Below are 17851 nucleotides of genomic sequence, written 5' to 3'. Positions count from 1 at the left end.
TACAGTTGAGGCTCATTTTTAAATTAATTTTATTGTTTTCTTTTTAGTAACTGTTGTTCAAAATGGGTTTTTTATGTTTCCACTAATTTTCCATACAAAAGATTGACACATACACAGCAAATTCATCAGAGTTAAATTCTCGGTGTTGAAGCATTTCAGAGTAAAGTGTTGACGTTAAAGAGTTAGATTTTGACAAATGAATATAATAAGAGTTAGAATTGATTTTATTCATAGAGAAATCAAGGAGTTATCTTTTCAACACTTGGTGGTGTTATTTCCAACATCCGGGAATTCATGCAGCCCCAGTCACTGAAGAATTTTCCAGACGCCATTTTCCATCTGAGGTTTAGAACAGCAACTGGTGAGTCAAACTACCTAAATGTTGGTATTTTACTGACTTTCTTTAAGAAAATACAGTTGTAGACATATTGTTAAGTTAATGACTTTAGAATGGAGTGACAATTTTAAACTTCTGCGGTTCATTCATGGTCGTTTGTGTATCTAGCTTAACTGCATTACTATTCACTTCTTTTCAAGAATGTTTTTATATATGCTCACGCATACATAGTGCATAAAAACATCAAATGTACATGTTCAACGCATTTCTGTCACGCTTAATACCATTTTGTGCATTGTTTCCCATCTATAAAATAAAATGGACACTTCTCCTTTAATTTGAAGCAAACTAGCGAGGGAATCCCCAGAGCCGCCAAACAGCCTAACTTACTCTGCCCGGATGCTAACGGCAACACAGGACGGTTTCCATAAGCTCTGGAGAGTTTCTAAAACATATCTGGTGAGTAAATCAACACATGCTTACTTGTAAAAGGCTTCCTGACTAAAACATATGATTGTTTGTTATTTGTGTACGTTAATTTGGTTATTTTAAACACCGCGGCCCTTTTAAACTGGTTGATTCGTGGCCGTCCATATACCATTAGTCCATAGACTCGTGTGATAACGTACGCTTGAATTATATTAAGTGTTGACAACCAATAAAGTCGGAATGTTAACATTAATGTCTTTAAATGACCGCGTTAGCACTTTCTCTGACATTTAACGTTACAGAAGTCTCCCGGAAGTTGCGGGACTAACGTTAACGTTATCCCGCAAATGCACAGAAACTCCCAGATGCCCAAGTAGATGCCCGCAAATGATAATCTCCCGGAAATCGCGCGCCTCCCGCCCGGTCATTAAACACTTTGCACACCCCTCTCCACCGCATCCCTCCCAGCTCTTCAGGTACGTCGCGCGCAAGTCACCCCCACCGCTCTTTAGGTACGTCGCGCGCAACTCACCCCATTGCTCTTTAGGTACCCATCTCTCCCGCTACTTCCCGCAAATCAACTCTGTATCCCCCGAAAGTGACTTTTCCCAACTCGGGATGTCTGACGTTAGTAAGTTAGGCTATTTCTGTAGTCAGGAACATCTTAGTCAAACTTTTTCTCCCGCATGATATTGTGCTTATAGACTAAACCTAGCATGTACACAACATTTCCGTTTTATTAAAGACAATTTAGTGCGTTGTAAACAGCCACCTGTCTGTAAAATTAATCAACTGATTTATATTTGAGCAGCCTAAAGATGATACAGGTTTGATTTGTAGATTTATTATCAATAATCAACATCTGAATCAAAAGATATCTGAAAAGTGTGAGGCATACTTTGTGATGTTCATCTCTCTTTTTTATCTGAAGGTTATGCATATGTGTTAGATACTAATGTTTTGTTGTTTTTTAACAGACACAGTTCTCTATACAATAACACAAGACCCTGTGACGGTGACGGATGGTGTATTTCCAGTGTTGGTGAAATGACCAAGCACACCTTCTTGGTCATATGTGGTGATAATAATGAAGGTATGTTTGATAAAGTTCTGTATTTGTTTCACAATAAGCTGAGAGGGTATTAGAGCATTCAAGAATAACAAATGACACGAAGGTGATAAGTTTTGTATTGAGGGTGAACTATTACTTAAATAATGTTTTGCTCTTTGCTTTGCACTTTTTCTCTTCTGCTTATCCTAATATTTTAGATTATATTTGGACCTGAAACATCTGCTAGACTCCAGGAAAGGTGGCGTCAATACTGGACCTGAAAGGGCCTAACAAGTTGAATCTGGTAAAGAAACGTGCACGCACACACACGCAGGCACACACTTACATAAAACTTTAAGTTTATGAATATTTTTTACACTGTGGCCAATATTTTGGGGAAGTCAGCATCACTAAATGATATAAAAGATTTTAAGCTCCTCTAAATTTTGCTCCAAGTGTTGTGTTAAATTCAAGATTCTGGACAGACAGCTGCCTGTTTTTCCAGTTCTAGTCATAGTGGTTAACCTAATTGTTTTTGGAGATCCAAAAGTGATATATGTGTTTTTTCTACTTTTCCATATCCTGTCACCTCAACCAGCTGGGAGAGTCAAGTTGTGGATCATCATGAAGATTTTCAAAAGGTGAGTTTAGATTTCTTGAATGTTTTATTTACTTTAAATGTTCTTTTAAATATATCATAGAATTTGATTGCAATTTGTTTTCAAACATTTTTCTTAGTCATGCTGGAGTCTTGAAGAGTTCTTAGATGAGCATCACCCTATATCCATGCATCAGCAACCACCAGACGAGCGATCAGCAGCTACTACATCATCATGGATAAAACGGTCATCCTGTGGCTGGGAAGCAGTTCATTCACAGGACATGCTTGATGAGATTTCCTAGCTAAAGTTTGTTTTCACACAAGTTTACAGCAATTATACCTTCATAAACTGCTGTGTTTGATATGGAGGACCAAGGAAACACCAGAAGTAAAAGATTTGCAAGCCAAGTTGTTTAAAATGTCATTTCAGAAGAAAACTATGCGTTTAGAAGAAAACTATGAGTGACACTATATTGAACTTTCAAATTGCACTGATGAAACATCAAGTTTGGACTAAAGGACTGAAACTATTTTGTTGATACTGTCTGTACTAATAAAAAATTTAAAGCATATTTGACATTGTTGCATTTTAAAAACTGAATGAATTGTTGAAGCGGTGAATGTTTTCAAATAAAATGTTTTTTCTTTTGTAATTTACAGTCTATTTGACCTTTTTACCATATTTACACTCAAGAGAGTTGAATAAAATAACAACATATTGTAGTAAAAAAATTACTACCAGGCGGTGTTAAATATAGTTACATTTTTTAACTCTGCCCAGAGTTAAAATTAACCCTTACTTCGGTGTCAATGTGCCAACCCTTTTGAAAGTGTTGATTTAACTCAGTTTTGAGTGGACCCCATGAGACACTTTCAAAGTGTTGAAATTAACACCCATAGAGTTGTTTTGGGTCCTCATATTTTGCTGTGTATTAGCCTATTCTAATACATGTTTGTATTAAACTATGATAATAAAATATGTTTGTAACGATGGAACTTGAGACCTTAGTTGGCGAACGATGGTTTTTGAAAATGCACCCCAGATTAATGAGTACCGATTGAGTCATGAAATTATCAGCCAATATCGATCTTCTGCCGATCGATCAGAGCATCCCTAATTGAAATATAAATTTATATAATCTAGTTTCAAATTAACAACGATATAGATGTATATCTATATTTATATATTTGTGCTCAGATGTTTAACTGTCAGCTTATGATTTGAATCCAACGCGGAAAAAAGTAGTTCCTCATACAAAAGGGTTTTTGAGACTCTCCATGTTTGATTTTGTTTTGTATATACACAATTATGCCGTCAAACTATTGTATAAATGCAATATCACACTCGTAGAAGTGCAATATGGCTGTATATCGGCACTAGGGGGGGGGGGGGGGGGGCAATAAGGCACGCCTCCCACCAGTGCTGATTTATAGCCGATATACAGCCATATCGCAATGCTACTAGTGTGATATTGCATAACAGTGCGATATGGCTGTATATCAGCACTGGTGGGAGGCGTGCGATGACACGAGACCACATGCCGAGTGCCTTAGTGCCCCCACCAGTGCTGATATACAGCCATATCGCACTGCTACGAGTGTAATATTGTGTTTATACAACAGTTTGACGGCATAATTGTGTATATAAAAACAAAATCAAACATAGAGAGTGTCAAAAACCCTTTTGTATCAGGAACTACTTTCTTCCACGTTGGATTCAAATCATAAGCTGACAGTTAAACAGCAAAGCATCTTTTAAACTTTAGATCTGTGGTGTCTGCTTTTTGCTGGTTGTATGTGGGTGGAGTAATACACAAAGGGTAAAGAGGCTGTACGGGTGCTGATATTACTTAAATATATCACGGCTATCAGCCAATCAAATTCAAGAACCAGACAGAACTGTTGTGTAAATATATATATATATATATATATATATATATATATATATATATATATATATATATATATATATATATATATATATATATATATATATATATATATATATATATATTTATAATAGATCTGAAGTGAAAAATAAAGGTTTTTAGCATTTTAGCTAAATGACTGCTAGATGGCTGTCTTAGACTTGAGACTGAACTGACAGGTTAAGTCAGGAGAAAAACCACCTTCTGTTGTATTTCAGCATCCAGCACTTTGTTCCTGAGGCAAAGACAGAAGCATCTGTGCCGACCCACACAACCTTCACCTCACTCTTACCTCACTTTAAACTGACAGACTATGAGCGCATCTTCATAATCTTAATGAGACGCTTTTATTAGCGTTAACTCTGACCTTTAGAAAGCCTCCAGGGCTATGCTGTTTCAGACCGCCATTTCTGTTTCTATGTCTGAAACTACAAATGAAAGCAGAGGTTATATGCTACTAAGCTGGGGGAATCAAAACCAATTTAAATGCATGAATTAATAGATTTTTTTTAGGAACACTCCTGTGATGTTACTTTCAGATTGAGTCTTCTGGGAATTCAATTCACAAAGGACAACAAGAACTCGGTGAAGAAACAGCCTGTAGTTGTTTTTAGAACTAGATGAGAAAAAAACGTTAGTATAAATTGTTGTGAGTGAATATGACATAAGTATTCTCAGAAGTTAAAACACCTTAAAAGAAAACTACATATGTTTTTGTTTTATACAAACCATTCAACAGAATCCTAACAGTGTTTTCACAGTGGTGCTACAGAGGAATTATTTTTGGTTCCCCAATCAACCTTTTGGTGAATGCTCCTTAAAAGAAATCAATTACATTCAAATGACAGATAAACTGCTTATTTCAAATGAGCTAAAATTTAATTGAGGGGACAAATTATTTGTTTTGTGTTCAATCTTAATTTTAAACTTGTTAAGAGTTAATATGTATTGGCACAACATGAAATAATTGTGTAGGTGCAACAGATTAGGAGTGAATCTTTCAAGATTTTTCAGAAAATTTTTCCACTTTGAAGAAACTTTTATGTAGCAACAGTGCCATATGTTATATACTCACAGGCCACTTTATTAGGTACACCTGTCCAACTGCTTGTAAACACAAATTTCTAATCAGCCAATCACATGGCAGCAACTCATCACATTTAGGCATGTAGGTTAAGATGATCTGCTGCATTTCACACTGATCATCAGAATAGGGAAGAAAGGTGATTTACTTTGAACGTGGCATGGCTGTTGGTGGCAGACGGGCTGGTCTAAGTATTTCAGAAACTGCTGATCTACTGGGATTTTTAAGCACAAGCATCTTTAGGGTTTACAGAGAATGGTCTGAAAAAGAGAAAATATCCAGTGAGCTGCGGTTCTGTGGGCGCAAATGCCCTATTGATACCAGAGGTCAGAGCTGATAGAAAGGGCAACAGTAGCTCAAATAACTATTCGTTACAACCGAGGTATGCAGAAGAGCATCTCAGAACCAACCTTGGGCTACTGCAGCAAAAGACCACACCGGGTGCCACACCTGTCAAGCTAGGAATAGGAAACTGAGGCTACAATTTGCACAGGCGCACCAGGAATGGACAATAGAAGATTGGAAAAACATTGCCTGTTCTGATGAGTCTCGATTTCTGCCTTGTATCAACAGTTCAGGGTGGTGGTGGTGGTGTAATGGTGTGGGGGATACTTTCTTGACACATTTTGGGCCCATTAGTACCAATTGAACATCATGTCAACGCCACGCCTACCTGAGTATTGTTGCTGACCATGTCCATCTCTTCATGACCACAGTGTAATCTTCTGATGGCTACTTCTAGCAAGATAACACTTCATGTTATAAAGTGTGAATCATCTCAGACTGGTTTCTTGAACATGACAGTGAGTTAACTCTACTCAAATGGCATCCACAGTCACCAGAGCTTAATCCAACCGAGCAGATTTGGGATGTGGTGGAACGGGAGATTCATATCAGGGATGTGCAGCCGACAAATCTGCAGCAACTCTGTTATGCTATCATGTTAATATGGACCAAAATCTCTGATGAATAATTCCAGTACCTTGTTGAATCTATGCCTCGAAGGGTTAAGGCAGTGAAGGCAAAAGTGGGTCCAACCCAGTACTAGTAAGGTGTACCCAATAAAGTGGCCCATGAGTTTAGGTTCATAGTGGAACCATTAATGCTAATATTAATAATAATAATAAAAATAATAATAATAATAACAACAAAATACTATCTTTTAAAAAACTATGAATTAATTTATAACTTTTATTATTGTTTACTTAAACAATATGTTTTCAAAAAAACATCTTTGAAAATGATTCATTTTAAACCTAATTTTAAAATTCTTATTAGGTCTCATTAAATAGACATTTTATGCTAATATAAAAAAAAAATATTGTGTGTTAAAAAAAGTTACAAAATCGCATCTTTATTGAACCTTTTCATGTTAATGACAAGTAATGAAGAATAATTATGAATAAAAATTTTGAAGAACATTCAACAATGAATAATAAACATTATTTTATTTGTTTTTCAATTACAAAAATGCTCATAGATTAAAATAATTTTGAGTAACAAAAGCAATGTCTGACAGACTTAAGTCTTAATTTCTAACCAATTCAAAACAAATTGAAAAAAATAATTATCAATGATGTTTATTTAACTGTATATTTTTGTGTTATTTATTTATTCATTTACACCTCACAGCAAGATGGTCGCTAGTTCATGGGTTCGAACCTCGGCTGGGGCAGTTGGCATTTCTGTGTGGAGTTTGCATGTTCTCCCTGCGTTCGAGTGGGTTTTCTCTGGGTGTTCCTGTTTACCCCACAGTCCAAAGACATGCGGTACAGGTGAATTGGGTAGGCTAAATTATCTGTAGTGTATGAGTGTAAATGAGTGTGTATGGATGTTTTTTAGAGACGGGTTGGGGCTGGAAGGGCATCCACTGCATAAAAACATGCTGGATAAGTTGGCGGTTCATTCCGCTGTGGCGACCCCAGATTAATAAAGAGACTAAGCAGAAAAGAAAATGAATGAATTGATTCATTTTCCTTCAGCTCAGTCCATTTATTAACCTGCAGTTGCCACGGCAGAACGAACCGCCAACTATTCTAACATGTTTCACACAGTGGATGCCCTTCCAGCTGCAACCCAGTACTGGGGAACACCCATACACACTCATACACTACGGACAATTTAGCCTACCCAATTCACTTGTTCTGCATATCTTTGTACTGTGGGGGAAACTAAAGCACCCAGAGGAAACCCACGCAAACACAGGAAGAACATGCAAACTCCACATAGAAATGCCAACTGACTCGAACCAACGACCTTCTTGCTGTGGGGTGATTGTGCTAACCACTGAGTCACCATATTATTTATTTTTATTCATTTTATTTTATCATCATTGTTTTTTTTTTCTTGTAAGGGATAGAGTAAATATATGACCTAAATGATAATATTGCAATATGTGTTCAGATCATTTGAATTTAAGTGTTTTTTTTCTGTTCTTTCTCTCTTTAATAATCAATAAAGAGAATTGTGAAATAAAAAAAATAACTATATCAACAAGAGACATAAAAAATCTAAATAAATTAATTGAAAATTATTGTAGATACTTATTAACGCATAAAATGTCCAGCAGCGCTCACAGATCAAAATGAAGCTTTGAAATAAAAGTAATCTTGAATATTATTGAATTTTTTGCTGGCAGCTGGGGGCCCTTCAAAGCATCGAGAAGCACTGCTCTAATGATATGACAAGGCAAAAATCACACAGAGATCTCAGGCTATTAATATAAGAGAGTACAAAACAGCCTATAATTGGGAGCATATAATCATGCTGAAACTGTCCACAGATAGTGTCTTCTAATCAAGAGAATCCAGAACACCACTGAAAGCATGCATTCTGAGCACGCAGACATAAATGAAAGAGAAGCAGTGCCAGCTCGACCCGTCTGTCTGAGACTGAGCACACACAAACCAGACTACACTTATACCTTATAAAACATGAATGTGAGCTCTGCAGAACAAACAACTTCACAAACTTCTTTTCTGCAGTAAATACTGTTGTTCGTCATCTGACAAACTTCTCTGAAGGTCAAATTTATTGTGTTCATCATTAGACAAACCTTCCAGCAGACACACAACTCCATAAGACATTACAGCCTGATCTCACGAGGAAACGCAAGTATTTTACGTTTTGTCAGTTTAGTGGCTTATTCGTACGAATTCGTATGAGTTCAGTCGTACGAAAATGTACGATTTTAAAAAGGAGGCATGGCACACAACCCCACCCCTAAGCCGAGCCGTCATTGGGTGATGAGCAAATCGTACTAAATTGTAATAATTAGATCATACGAATTCATACGAATTAGCCACTAAAGCACAAAGTTACGAATTTCCTTGAGATTGCGTTGGACATTAATATTAGGTTAGATTGAGGTCTCCAGCATCTATGGAGAATGTTGTTTTGACGTCCAATAACGATGTGAAATGACGTTGATTTTAGGTTGTATTGGAAAGTGACCGAAGTCCAACGTCGAGCCAACATCTTAACCCGTCATATTGACGTCAAATACTGACATTTATTTGTCAGGTTTGGCAACCAATATCCAACATCTGATAGACGTCATAGTAGTAACATCTACACAACGTCAAGCTGTAACATCATTAGACAAACATCCCAGCAGACAAACAACTCCATAAGACATTACAGCCTGATCTCACGAGGAAACGCAAGTATTTTACGTTTTGTCAGTTTAGTGGCTAATTGGTATGAATTCGTATGAGTTCAGTCGTATGAAAATGTACGATTTTAAAAAGGAGACGTGGCACACAACCCCACCCCTAAGCCCAGCCGTCATTGGGTGATGAGCAAATCGTACAAAATTGTACGAATTAGATCATACGAATTTATACGAATTAGCCACTAAAGCAAAAAGTTACGAATTGCCTTGAGATTGCGTTGGACATTAATATTAGGCTAGATTGAGGTCTCAAGCATCTAATGAGAATGTTGTTTTGACGTCCAATAGCAATGTGAAATGACGTTGATTTTAGGTTGTATTGGAAAGTGACTGAAATCCAACGTCGAGCCAACATCTTAAACCGTCATATTGACGTCAAATACTGACATTTATTTGTCAGGTTTGGCAACCAATATCCAACATCTGATAGACGTCATAGTAGTAACATCTACACAACGTCAAGCTGTAATATCATTAGACAAACATCCCAGCAGACACACAACTCCATAAGACATTACAGCCTGATCTCACGAGGAAACGCAAGTATTTTACATTTTAACAGTTTAGTGGCTAATTCGTACGAATTCATATGAGTTCAGTCATACGAAAATGTACGATTTTAAAAAGGAGGCATGGCACACAACCCCACCCCTAAGCCGAGCCGTCATTGGGTGATGAGCAAATCATACTAAATTGTAATAATTAGATCATACGAATTCATACGAATTAGCCACTAAAGCACAAAGTTACGAATTTCCTTGAGATTGCGTTGGACATTAATATTAGGTTAGATTGAGGTCTCCAGCATCTATGGAGAATGTTGTTTTGACGTCCAATAGCAATGTGAAATGACGTTGATTTTAGGTTGTATTGGAAAGTGACCGAAATCCAACGTCGAGCCAACATCTTAACCCGTCATATTGACGTCAAATACTGACATTTATTTGTCAGGTTTGGCAACCAAAATCCAACATCTGATAGACGTCATAGTGGTAACATCCACACAACGTCAAGCTGTAACATCATTAGACAAACCTCCAAGCAGACACACAACTCCATAAGACATTACAGCCTGATCTCATGAGGAAACGCAAGTATTTTACATTTTAACAGTTTAGTGGCTAATTCGTACGAATTCATATGAGTTCAGTCATACGAAAATGTACGATTTTAAAAAGAAGGCGTGGCACATAACCCCACCCCTAAGCCCAGCCGTCATTGGGTGATGAGCAAATCGTACTAAATTGTAATATTAGATCATACATATGAATTAGCCACTAAAGCAAAAAGTTATGAATTGCCTTGAGATTGCGTTGGACATTAATATTAGGTTAGATTGAGGTCTCCAGCATCTAAGGACAATGTTGTTTTGATGTCCAATAAAAATGTGAAATGACGTTGATTTTAGGTTGTATTGGAAAGTGACTGAAATCCAACGTCGAGCCAACATCTTAACCCGTCATTTTGACGTCAAATACTGACATTTATTTGCCAGGTTTGGCAACCAAAATCCAACATCTGATAGACGTCATAGTGGTAACATCCACACAACTTCAAGCTGTAACCATTAGACGATCATATTTCGATGTTTTTGGGTTGCGTTGGACAGTTACCAAAATGCAACGTCTGTTCGACATTGGACATTGACCTGATGTTGGGTACTGGCGTAAAAATCAAGGTACTTTGATGCCTTACCATGGCTGGAGCAGGCGTAATGATATTATGCAGCCTGAAAATAGTCCCCTGCACCAAAATCTACACTTGGACAACCTGTTAGAATCTGCATAATATCAATTCCCCTGCAGCAGGCATGGTACAGCAGCAAAAATCCTTGATTATTACGCCGGAAACAGAATAGTTCCTACCCATATCAGTCTAAAAAGAGCAACTTTGATTGTCAGACTTAACAAATACAAGAGTGAAGCTTTAAACTCTAGTTACTATTTTTCAGTAACTAGCACATCACTGGTCGAGACCTCAAAATCTCCAATAATTCAAATAAAATCACGCAGCTGAAAGCACATCTGAAATCTTTTCCATCAATTTGAGAGTAAAATAATTCGACAATGGTAATCCATTTGAATGCAATTTTTCATTTTCCTTAGTGTAAATGAATCCTACCCCTGCAGGGATATGCACATTTATTTTTAAAATGGAAAATGATGCTGTGCATCACAGAGCCGCTCATGCATGCTTTGTCTTCATTGCTGGCACATACCCGCCAGTAACTGGTCCACACAATTTAATGTTTCACCCCGTGCCTTGAAGAAATCCACCGCCACGTTCTTCACCATCAGCTTCTTTTAAATAAACAGCAGTGTGTTGAGAAAGAAAATGGACACATACACACATTCACTTGACTTCAGGAGCACAACATTTATGGTTATCAGTACTGTACAAATACATGCTCAATAATAATAATAATAATAATAATAATAATGATCATAATAATGGTCCACATCGATTTAACAACAAACTGAGCTCCACCTGAAGTCTTCATCTAATAAATTAGAAATAAATTATAATTACAAATGACTATCAATGGGACAATTCAAAAAGACAGTTCTTCAGCACACAGATGTAACCACTGATTAGAAAGAAATAACATGTAGAAAATTAAGTCAAAGCACTAGCAATAACACAGAAACGCATATGTACATTTGGACAATGTACAATATTTTTACAAGAGAGCCAAGCGGTCACTTTAAAAGACACGGTAAACGGAGAGGAATTTAAGCCTTTGAGCCCTTTCACTACTTCAGAGTGAGGAAAAAGATTAGACTTGGACTCAATCATTTCTCCTGATAAACACAGAGGGGAAACTGGCTGTGAAATCACCCTGCATCCAAATAGGAAAGTAAATCAGAAATTAAAGGAACACTCCACTTTTTTGGGGGGAAATAGGCTCATTTTACAGCTCCCCCAGAATTAAACAGTTTAGTTTTACCGTTTTTGAATCCATTCAGCTGATCTCCAGGTCAGGCGGGAGCATTTTTAGCTTAGCTTAGCATAAACCATTGAATCAGATTAGACCATTAGCATCTAACTCAAAAAACAACAACAAGAGTTTTCATAGTATTTTCCTATTTAAAGCTTGACTTAAAGTTGAAGTCTTGAAGTTGAATATTTACATTTTTAAATATTTCCCAAATGATGTTTAACAGAGCAAGGAAATTTTCACAGTATGTCTGATAATATTTTTTCTTCTGGAGAAAGTCTTATTTGTTTTATTTGGGCTAGAATAAAAGCAGTTTTTAATTTTTAAAAAGCCATTTTAAGAACAAAATTATTAGCCCCTTCAAGCTAGTTTTGTTTTCGATATTCTACAGAACAAACCATCATTATACAATAACTTGCCTAATTACCCTAACCTGCCTAGTTAACATAATTAACCTAGTTAAGCCTTTAAATGTCACATTAAGCTGTATAGAAGTGTCTTGAAAAATATCTAGTCAAATATGATTTACTGTCATCATGGCAAAGATAAACTAAATCAGTTATTAGAGATGAGTTATTAAAACTATTATGTTTAGAAATGTGTTAAATAAATCTCTCCGTTAAACAGAAATTGAGGAAAAAAATAAACAGGGTGGCTAATAATTCTGACTTCAACTGTATCTGTAGTTACATCATGTACTAAGTGCTTGGTATGTCTAGGAACTATACTCTCATTCTGGCGTAATAATCAAGGAACTTTGATGCCTTACCATGGCTGGAGCAGGCGTAGTGATACTATGCAGCCTAAAAATAGTCCCCTGCACCAAAATCTACACTTGGACAACCTGTTAGAATCTGCAAAATATCATTGCCCCTGCTGCAGGCATGGTACAGCAGCAAAAATCCTTGATTATTACGCCGGAATTAGTATAGTTCCTACCTATATCAGTCTAAAAAGAGCAACTTTAATTATCAGACTTAGCAAATACAAAAGAGTGAAGCTTTAAATAGAAGAAAAGATTGAATTATTTAGTTAATTTTCGAGCAAGATGCTAATAGTCTAATCTAATTCAGTGATCTATGCTAAGCTAAGCTAAGCTAATGTGCTCCTGTCAGAACCAGAGATGGCTAAATGGATTCAACAAAGGTAAAACTCAACTCCGTTTTCCAAATGGAGAGCTCCTTTAAGATTAACCTTGCAGCCACACTCGCAGGACGACAGACGCTTTCACACACCACACAAAACACTCCTTTTCTCTCTATTTCTGCATGTACACACACACATACTCGGTCTGTATCTCCCTCCCGTCACTTTCCTTTTTATACGCATCTTTTTTTCTGTGAGATGCCCACCATTGTAAATCTCAGAAATCCTTCTTTAATCGCTTTCAAAAACTCTCTCAGAGGAGGCAAGGACACTTTAAAATCATCCACACGAAAGCCTTCAGTGTTCACAGTTACATCGCTAGGGCTCCTCTCAGTGCCTCGGCTCCTGAGATTTAGCTGGGAGTCACCTGAAAAGTCCCTGCTTACTTCTATATATAAGTCTTGAATGAAAATCAAAAGTTTGGAATAATTAAGAAGCTTTCATGGGTTTATTTATTTTAAAACTCTGCATTCATTTGATTAAAAATACAGTAAAATCTGTAATACATGTGTATTATTATTTTTAAATGTAATTAATTTTTTATTGTAAAGATGAAATTTAGCATTAGCATTTAGCAGTGTCACACAATACTTCTGAAATCATCCTGACATAGTTTCTTATTATCTATGCTGCCTGCAATGTATAGCTTTTTCCCTACATTTACAAATTACTTACTTTAAATACCAGTTTGATGTTCACCAAAAAAAAATGTGATCACATTCAGACCAGGCAGACAAAAGATTTAAAAAAATAATACATTTAATAATAGCTACAGAATTATACTTATGACTTGTGAATGGTTTGGAACTTGAAATAAATTTTATTTAACAGGGACAACGGTTATTGATCCTGGTCTATTTGTAAACATCAAATCTATTTGCATATGTGGGGAACTAGTTACTCTTGTTGGACCTTTAACTAATTGGATACAGTTTTTTTTCTGATTTATTCTCCCAGTTTATATTAAAATCCCCCATAATTAGCATATCTTGAGGGGGCGAAGCAGTGGCGCAGTGAGTAGTGCTGTCGCCTCACAGCAAGAAGATCGCTGGGTTGCTGGTTAAAACCTCGGCTCAGTTGGCATTTCTGTGAGGAGTTTGCATGTTCTCCCTGCGTTCGCGTGGGTTTCCTCCGGGTGCTCCGGTTTTCCCCCACAGTCCAAAGACATGCTGCAGGTGAATTGGGTAGGCTAAATTGTCCGTAGTGTATGAGTGTATGAGGGTGACAGGCCGGCCGGAATGTGTAATAAAGTCGTTATCATATGGACAAGTCTAAATGGAGGACTTGTTCCAAACCGCCGACCCCGTAACCATACTGGACTAAGGCCAAAGAAGAAGATGATTGGCATATCTTTTGTGATCACGTTGCTTTAGAATTTTATCAATTTGTTTTATAAAAACTCATTTGAAGAATACAGATGCAAAAACCCCTAAAAGCCGAATAAAGTTTCCTTTAAAAAATGAGCAGTTTTATCAGGCTCCTGTTTGTAGGTTCGGCTATTTTAAGTTTATGGCAAAGAATGCACTCTTTTAAAGGTCTTACAAATGAAAACTCAACATAAGCATAGGAGTCTGAGAAAAATGCTCATTTTTGATGGAAATTTCAGCAGCACTTAGAGGCTTTTTGCATCTGACTTTTTGCATCTGAGCTCTTCATATCAGCAGATGGTGGCCTATACAAAAAAATTATATTAATTGACAACAATTTGGCCAAATCACAAGACTCGTTTTAGATTCCTACATTTCCCAAGTCATCCATTTTAAGAAGGGGGTTTCATTTAGAATTTTATCATAGAATGATTTACTTGAAGAGGCCACTTACGCAGCATTATGAAACGTTGGCACCAGGGCCTGAAAGTATTTCAAGTTTTGGGGTTTGTAAACAAAGATTATTATGACATTTCTAAATATGCTGATAGCTTTTGATTAGTTTTGTCATGCAACTACTAGACTGGAAAAAAAACTATTCAAAGATGATTCCTTGGATTTACTACACTTTTTTTAAGGTAAGTGGTTGTAAACAATTTATTTGGGCTGAATTTAAACAAACAAATGAAGTTGAACATACATTCATTGTCTTTTCGGCTTAGTAACTTTATTAATCTGGGGTTGCTACAGCGAAATAAATTGCCAACTTATCCAGCATGTGTTTTATGCAACGGATGCCCTTCCAGCTGCAACCCATCTCTGGGAAACATCCATACACACTCACACTCATACACTACGGACAATTTAGCCAACCCAATTCGCCTGTACCGCATATCTTTGTTATTAATCTGTGGGTCATGTGCGTTCCGAACTGTGGGTTGGGATCAGTTACGTACCCCTAATATTTATATAGCTATATGTAATCTTTTCCCAAAGTTTCGAATACTTTGGCATCAAAGAAATAATTGTTTAAAAATATATTAAATTGTAAAAAAAAGAAGATGCACAATGTTACTGTATTTCAAATCAAGTAAACTATATACAGCTTTAATCATAACTATTCCAAACTTTTAATCTGTAGTGTAACCGAACACATAAAAGCAGGCTGAAAAACATGTATATCTACAGCAAAAATGCAATGGTGGCACTTTCCCCACATACATTGGCTAACAGATGCACAAATCATCATACTGTATGCTTGTGCAATGGGCTCAGATTAAACAGAGACTGAGTTCACCGAACACGGTTTGACAGATTTTGTGTAGGCCCTGACACAGAGCAGATAAAGCCTTTTGAAACAGTTACAAAAAACCACACACACTTCCCTGCCTGTGCTGTAAACATAAATGTTATCGAAAACATCTTTAAAAGGTCAGAAACCAACAGGAGGATTGAAGTCTAAATCTGTAAACTGGATATACGAAGAGTCTGTCTAGCAGAAGCCGTGCATGCTTTATGACACTTTAGTCCCTTAAAAGCCAAGGCCATATTTGGTCCCGCGTTCAGATGGAACATAATGGATTTTCTTTAAATCGGCCGCTGCTATAATGAGACCGCTCTTCTCGGACGGATTGAAACGGCAGCCTAATTAAGGGAAAGTTGCAGGCAAACATACCACAACCATCTTCAGCCATATAAAGTGGAGTTGAATGCGAGAGTCCTACTGTGGTTACGCGTTGTTTTTTAGGCAAACGATCCATTAGCTGCAACTTCTCTGTAATAAAGACGAAAGAAATCATGACAGTACAGCAAATCGATCTGGGTATGATAGTCCTGTCAGCCATTTGGATGACTGTAAGATAACCACATGCTCTAGATTTCATCCGGCAGCAAAAGTTCTCGGAATGGTTCGTGCAGTGCAGTTCCTGTTGAGGAGAAGATATGAGGTCAACCTCTCACCACAGGGCCTGTGTGGGCTGTTAGGGGCACTTGGGAGCCGTAGTCATAGTCCAAATCGACAACGTGTGAGCCGCCAATCAAGCGCCCATGAGAGTATCCCCTTCTGTCGGCACGTCTGTCACGGAAGTTCTGGATGTAACTCTAAAAGAAAGAGCGAATGCAATCAATCTCTGATCAATTGAAAAGATAAGTGTAAAGATTGGTTTGACAGGTTTTGTTGATTAACTCTTAATGGAATACTCCTCATTCAGAAACAGGCTCATTTTACATCTCCACTAAGATTACAGCTGAGCCGATCTCCAAGTCTAATGGGGCAATTTTAGCGTAGCTTAGCGTAGATATCTGAAATGGATTAGACCAATGTTTCTTAACCGCGTTCCTGGAGGACCACCAGCTCTGAACATTTTCCATGTCTCCCTAACCAAACCCACCTGATTCAGATCATCAGCTCATTAGCAGAGACTGAAAGAGCTGTAATGGGTGTGACAGACTAAGGAGACATCCAAAACATGCAGTGCTAGTTGTCCTGCAGAAACATGGTTGAGAAGCACTGGATTAGATCGTTAGGATTTGTTGGAAATATAAAAACCCAGGAGACTCGTTACTTGCAGAATTCTATAAGAGGTGTTGGTTGTTCTGCAGTCAAACCGCATCTTCAAGGAGTCCAATTGAGTCCACAAGAGCCTACAAGAGTCTCTTACTGTCTAAAATTGACCTAACTAGTCTAAATTGAGTCTAATTTGGACAGATATGGAGTATATAATTAATCACCAACCAATATAATATATAAGTATACATAAGTATATATATAAATAATAAATATATTAATAAATATAAAATAAATATATATAAATATAATAATAAATATAGATATACACGTATCTATATTGTTGTTAATTTGAAACTAGATTATATAAATTTATATTTCAACTAGGGATGCTCTGATCGATCGGCAGAAGATCGATATTGGCTGATAATTTCATGACTCAATCGGTACTCATTAATCTGGGGTGCATTTTCAAAAACCATCTTTCGCCAACTAAGGTCTCAAGTTCCATCGTTACAAACATAGTTTGTGGATTTGGCTTTTCCCAAATCCATTGTTCCAATGAACATTCGCAAACTGCGCGGCAAACTTGTATTACAACTAGAGCTGTAGTTCGTAGTTCACAGTAAACTTTACTAAAACATAAATAATAATGACAATTATTATTATTATTATTATTATTAAAATTATTATTAATAATTATTATTATTGATCATAAATAAGATTAAAAAGATTTGTTTTCCTTAATAAATGGCCTACTGTAAATTACAACCATTAACCATTTATATGAT

The 17851-nt window shown here is 36.8% G+C and overlaps 1 protein-coding gene and 1 long non-coding RNA gene across 2 annotated transcripts in view; one reads left to right on the top strand and one right to left on the bottom strand.

The window, feature by feature from the left end:
• Positions 1-2395: 2395 nt before the first annotated feature.
• LOC141376067 (uncharacterized) lies at positions 2396-3071 on the top strand. Its single transcript, XR_012385156.1, has 2 exons — positions 2396-2458; positions 2556-3071. It is a non-coding gene; the product is annotated as an uncharacterized lncRNA (long non-coding RNA).
• Positions 3072-11454: 8383 nt separating this feature from the next.
• The window catches only part of tmem198aa (transmembrane protein 198aa), a 49804-nt gene continuing 43407 nt past the window's right edge, over positions 11455-17851 (bottom strand). Inside the window, exon 5 of the mRNA XM_686856.10 lies at positions 11455-16654. Coding sequence (XP_691948.4) covers positions 16502-16654 — 153 coding nt within the window. The 3' untranslated portion in view covers positions 11455-16501. The remainder of the gene's footprint in view (positions 16655-17851) is intronic.

This window comes from Danio rerio, chromosome 9 (genome assembly GCF_049306965.1).
Source record: "Danio rerio strain Tuebingen ecotype United States chromosome 9, GRCz12tu, whole genome shotgun sequence".
Taxonomy (NCBI): Eukaryota; Metazoa; Chordata; class Actinopteri; order Cypriniformes; family Danionidae; genus Danio; species Danio rerio.
Note: the sequence above shows the minus strand (reverse complement) of the source record. Positions and strands in the feature narration are given on the sequence as shown.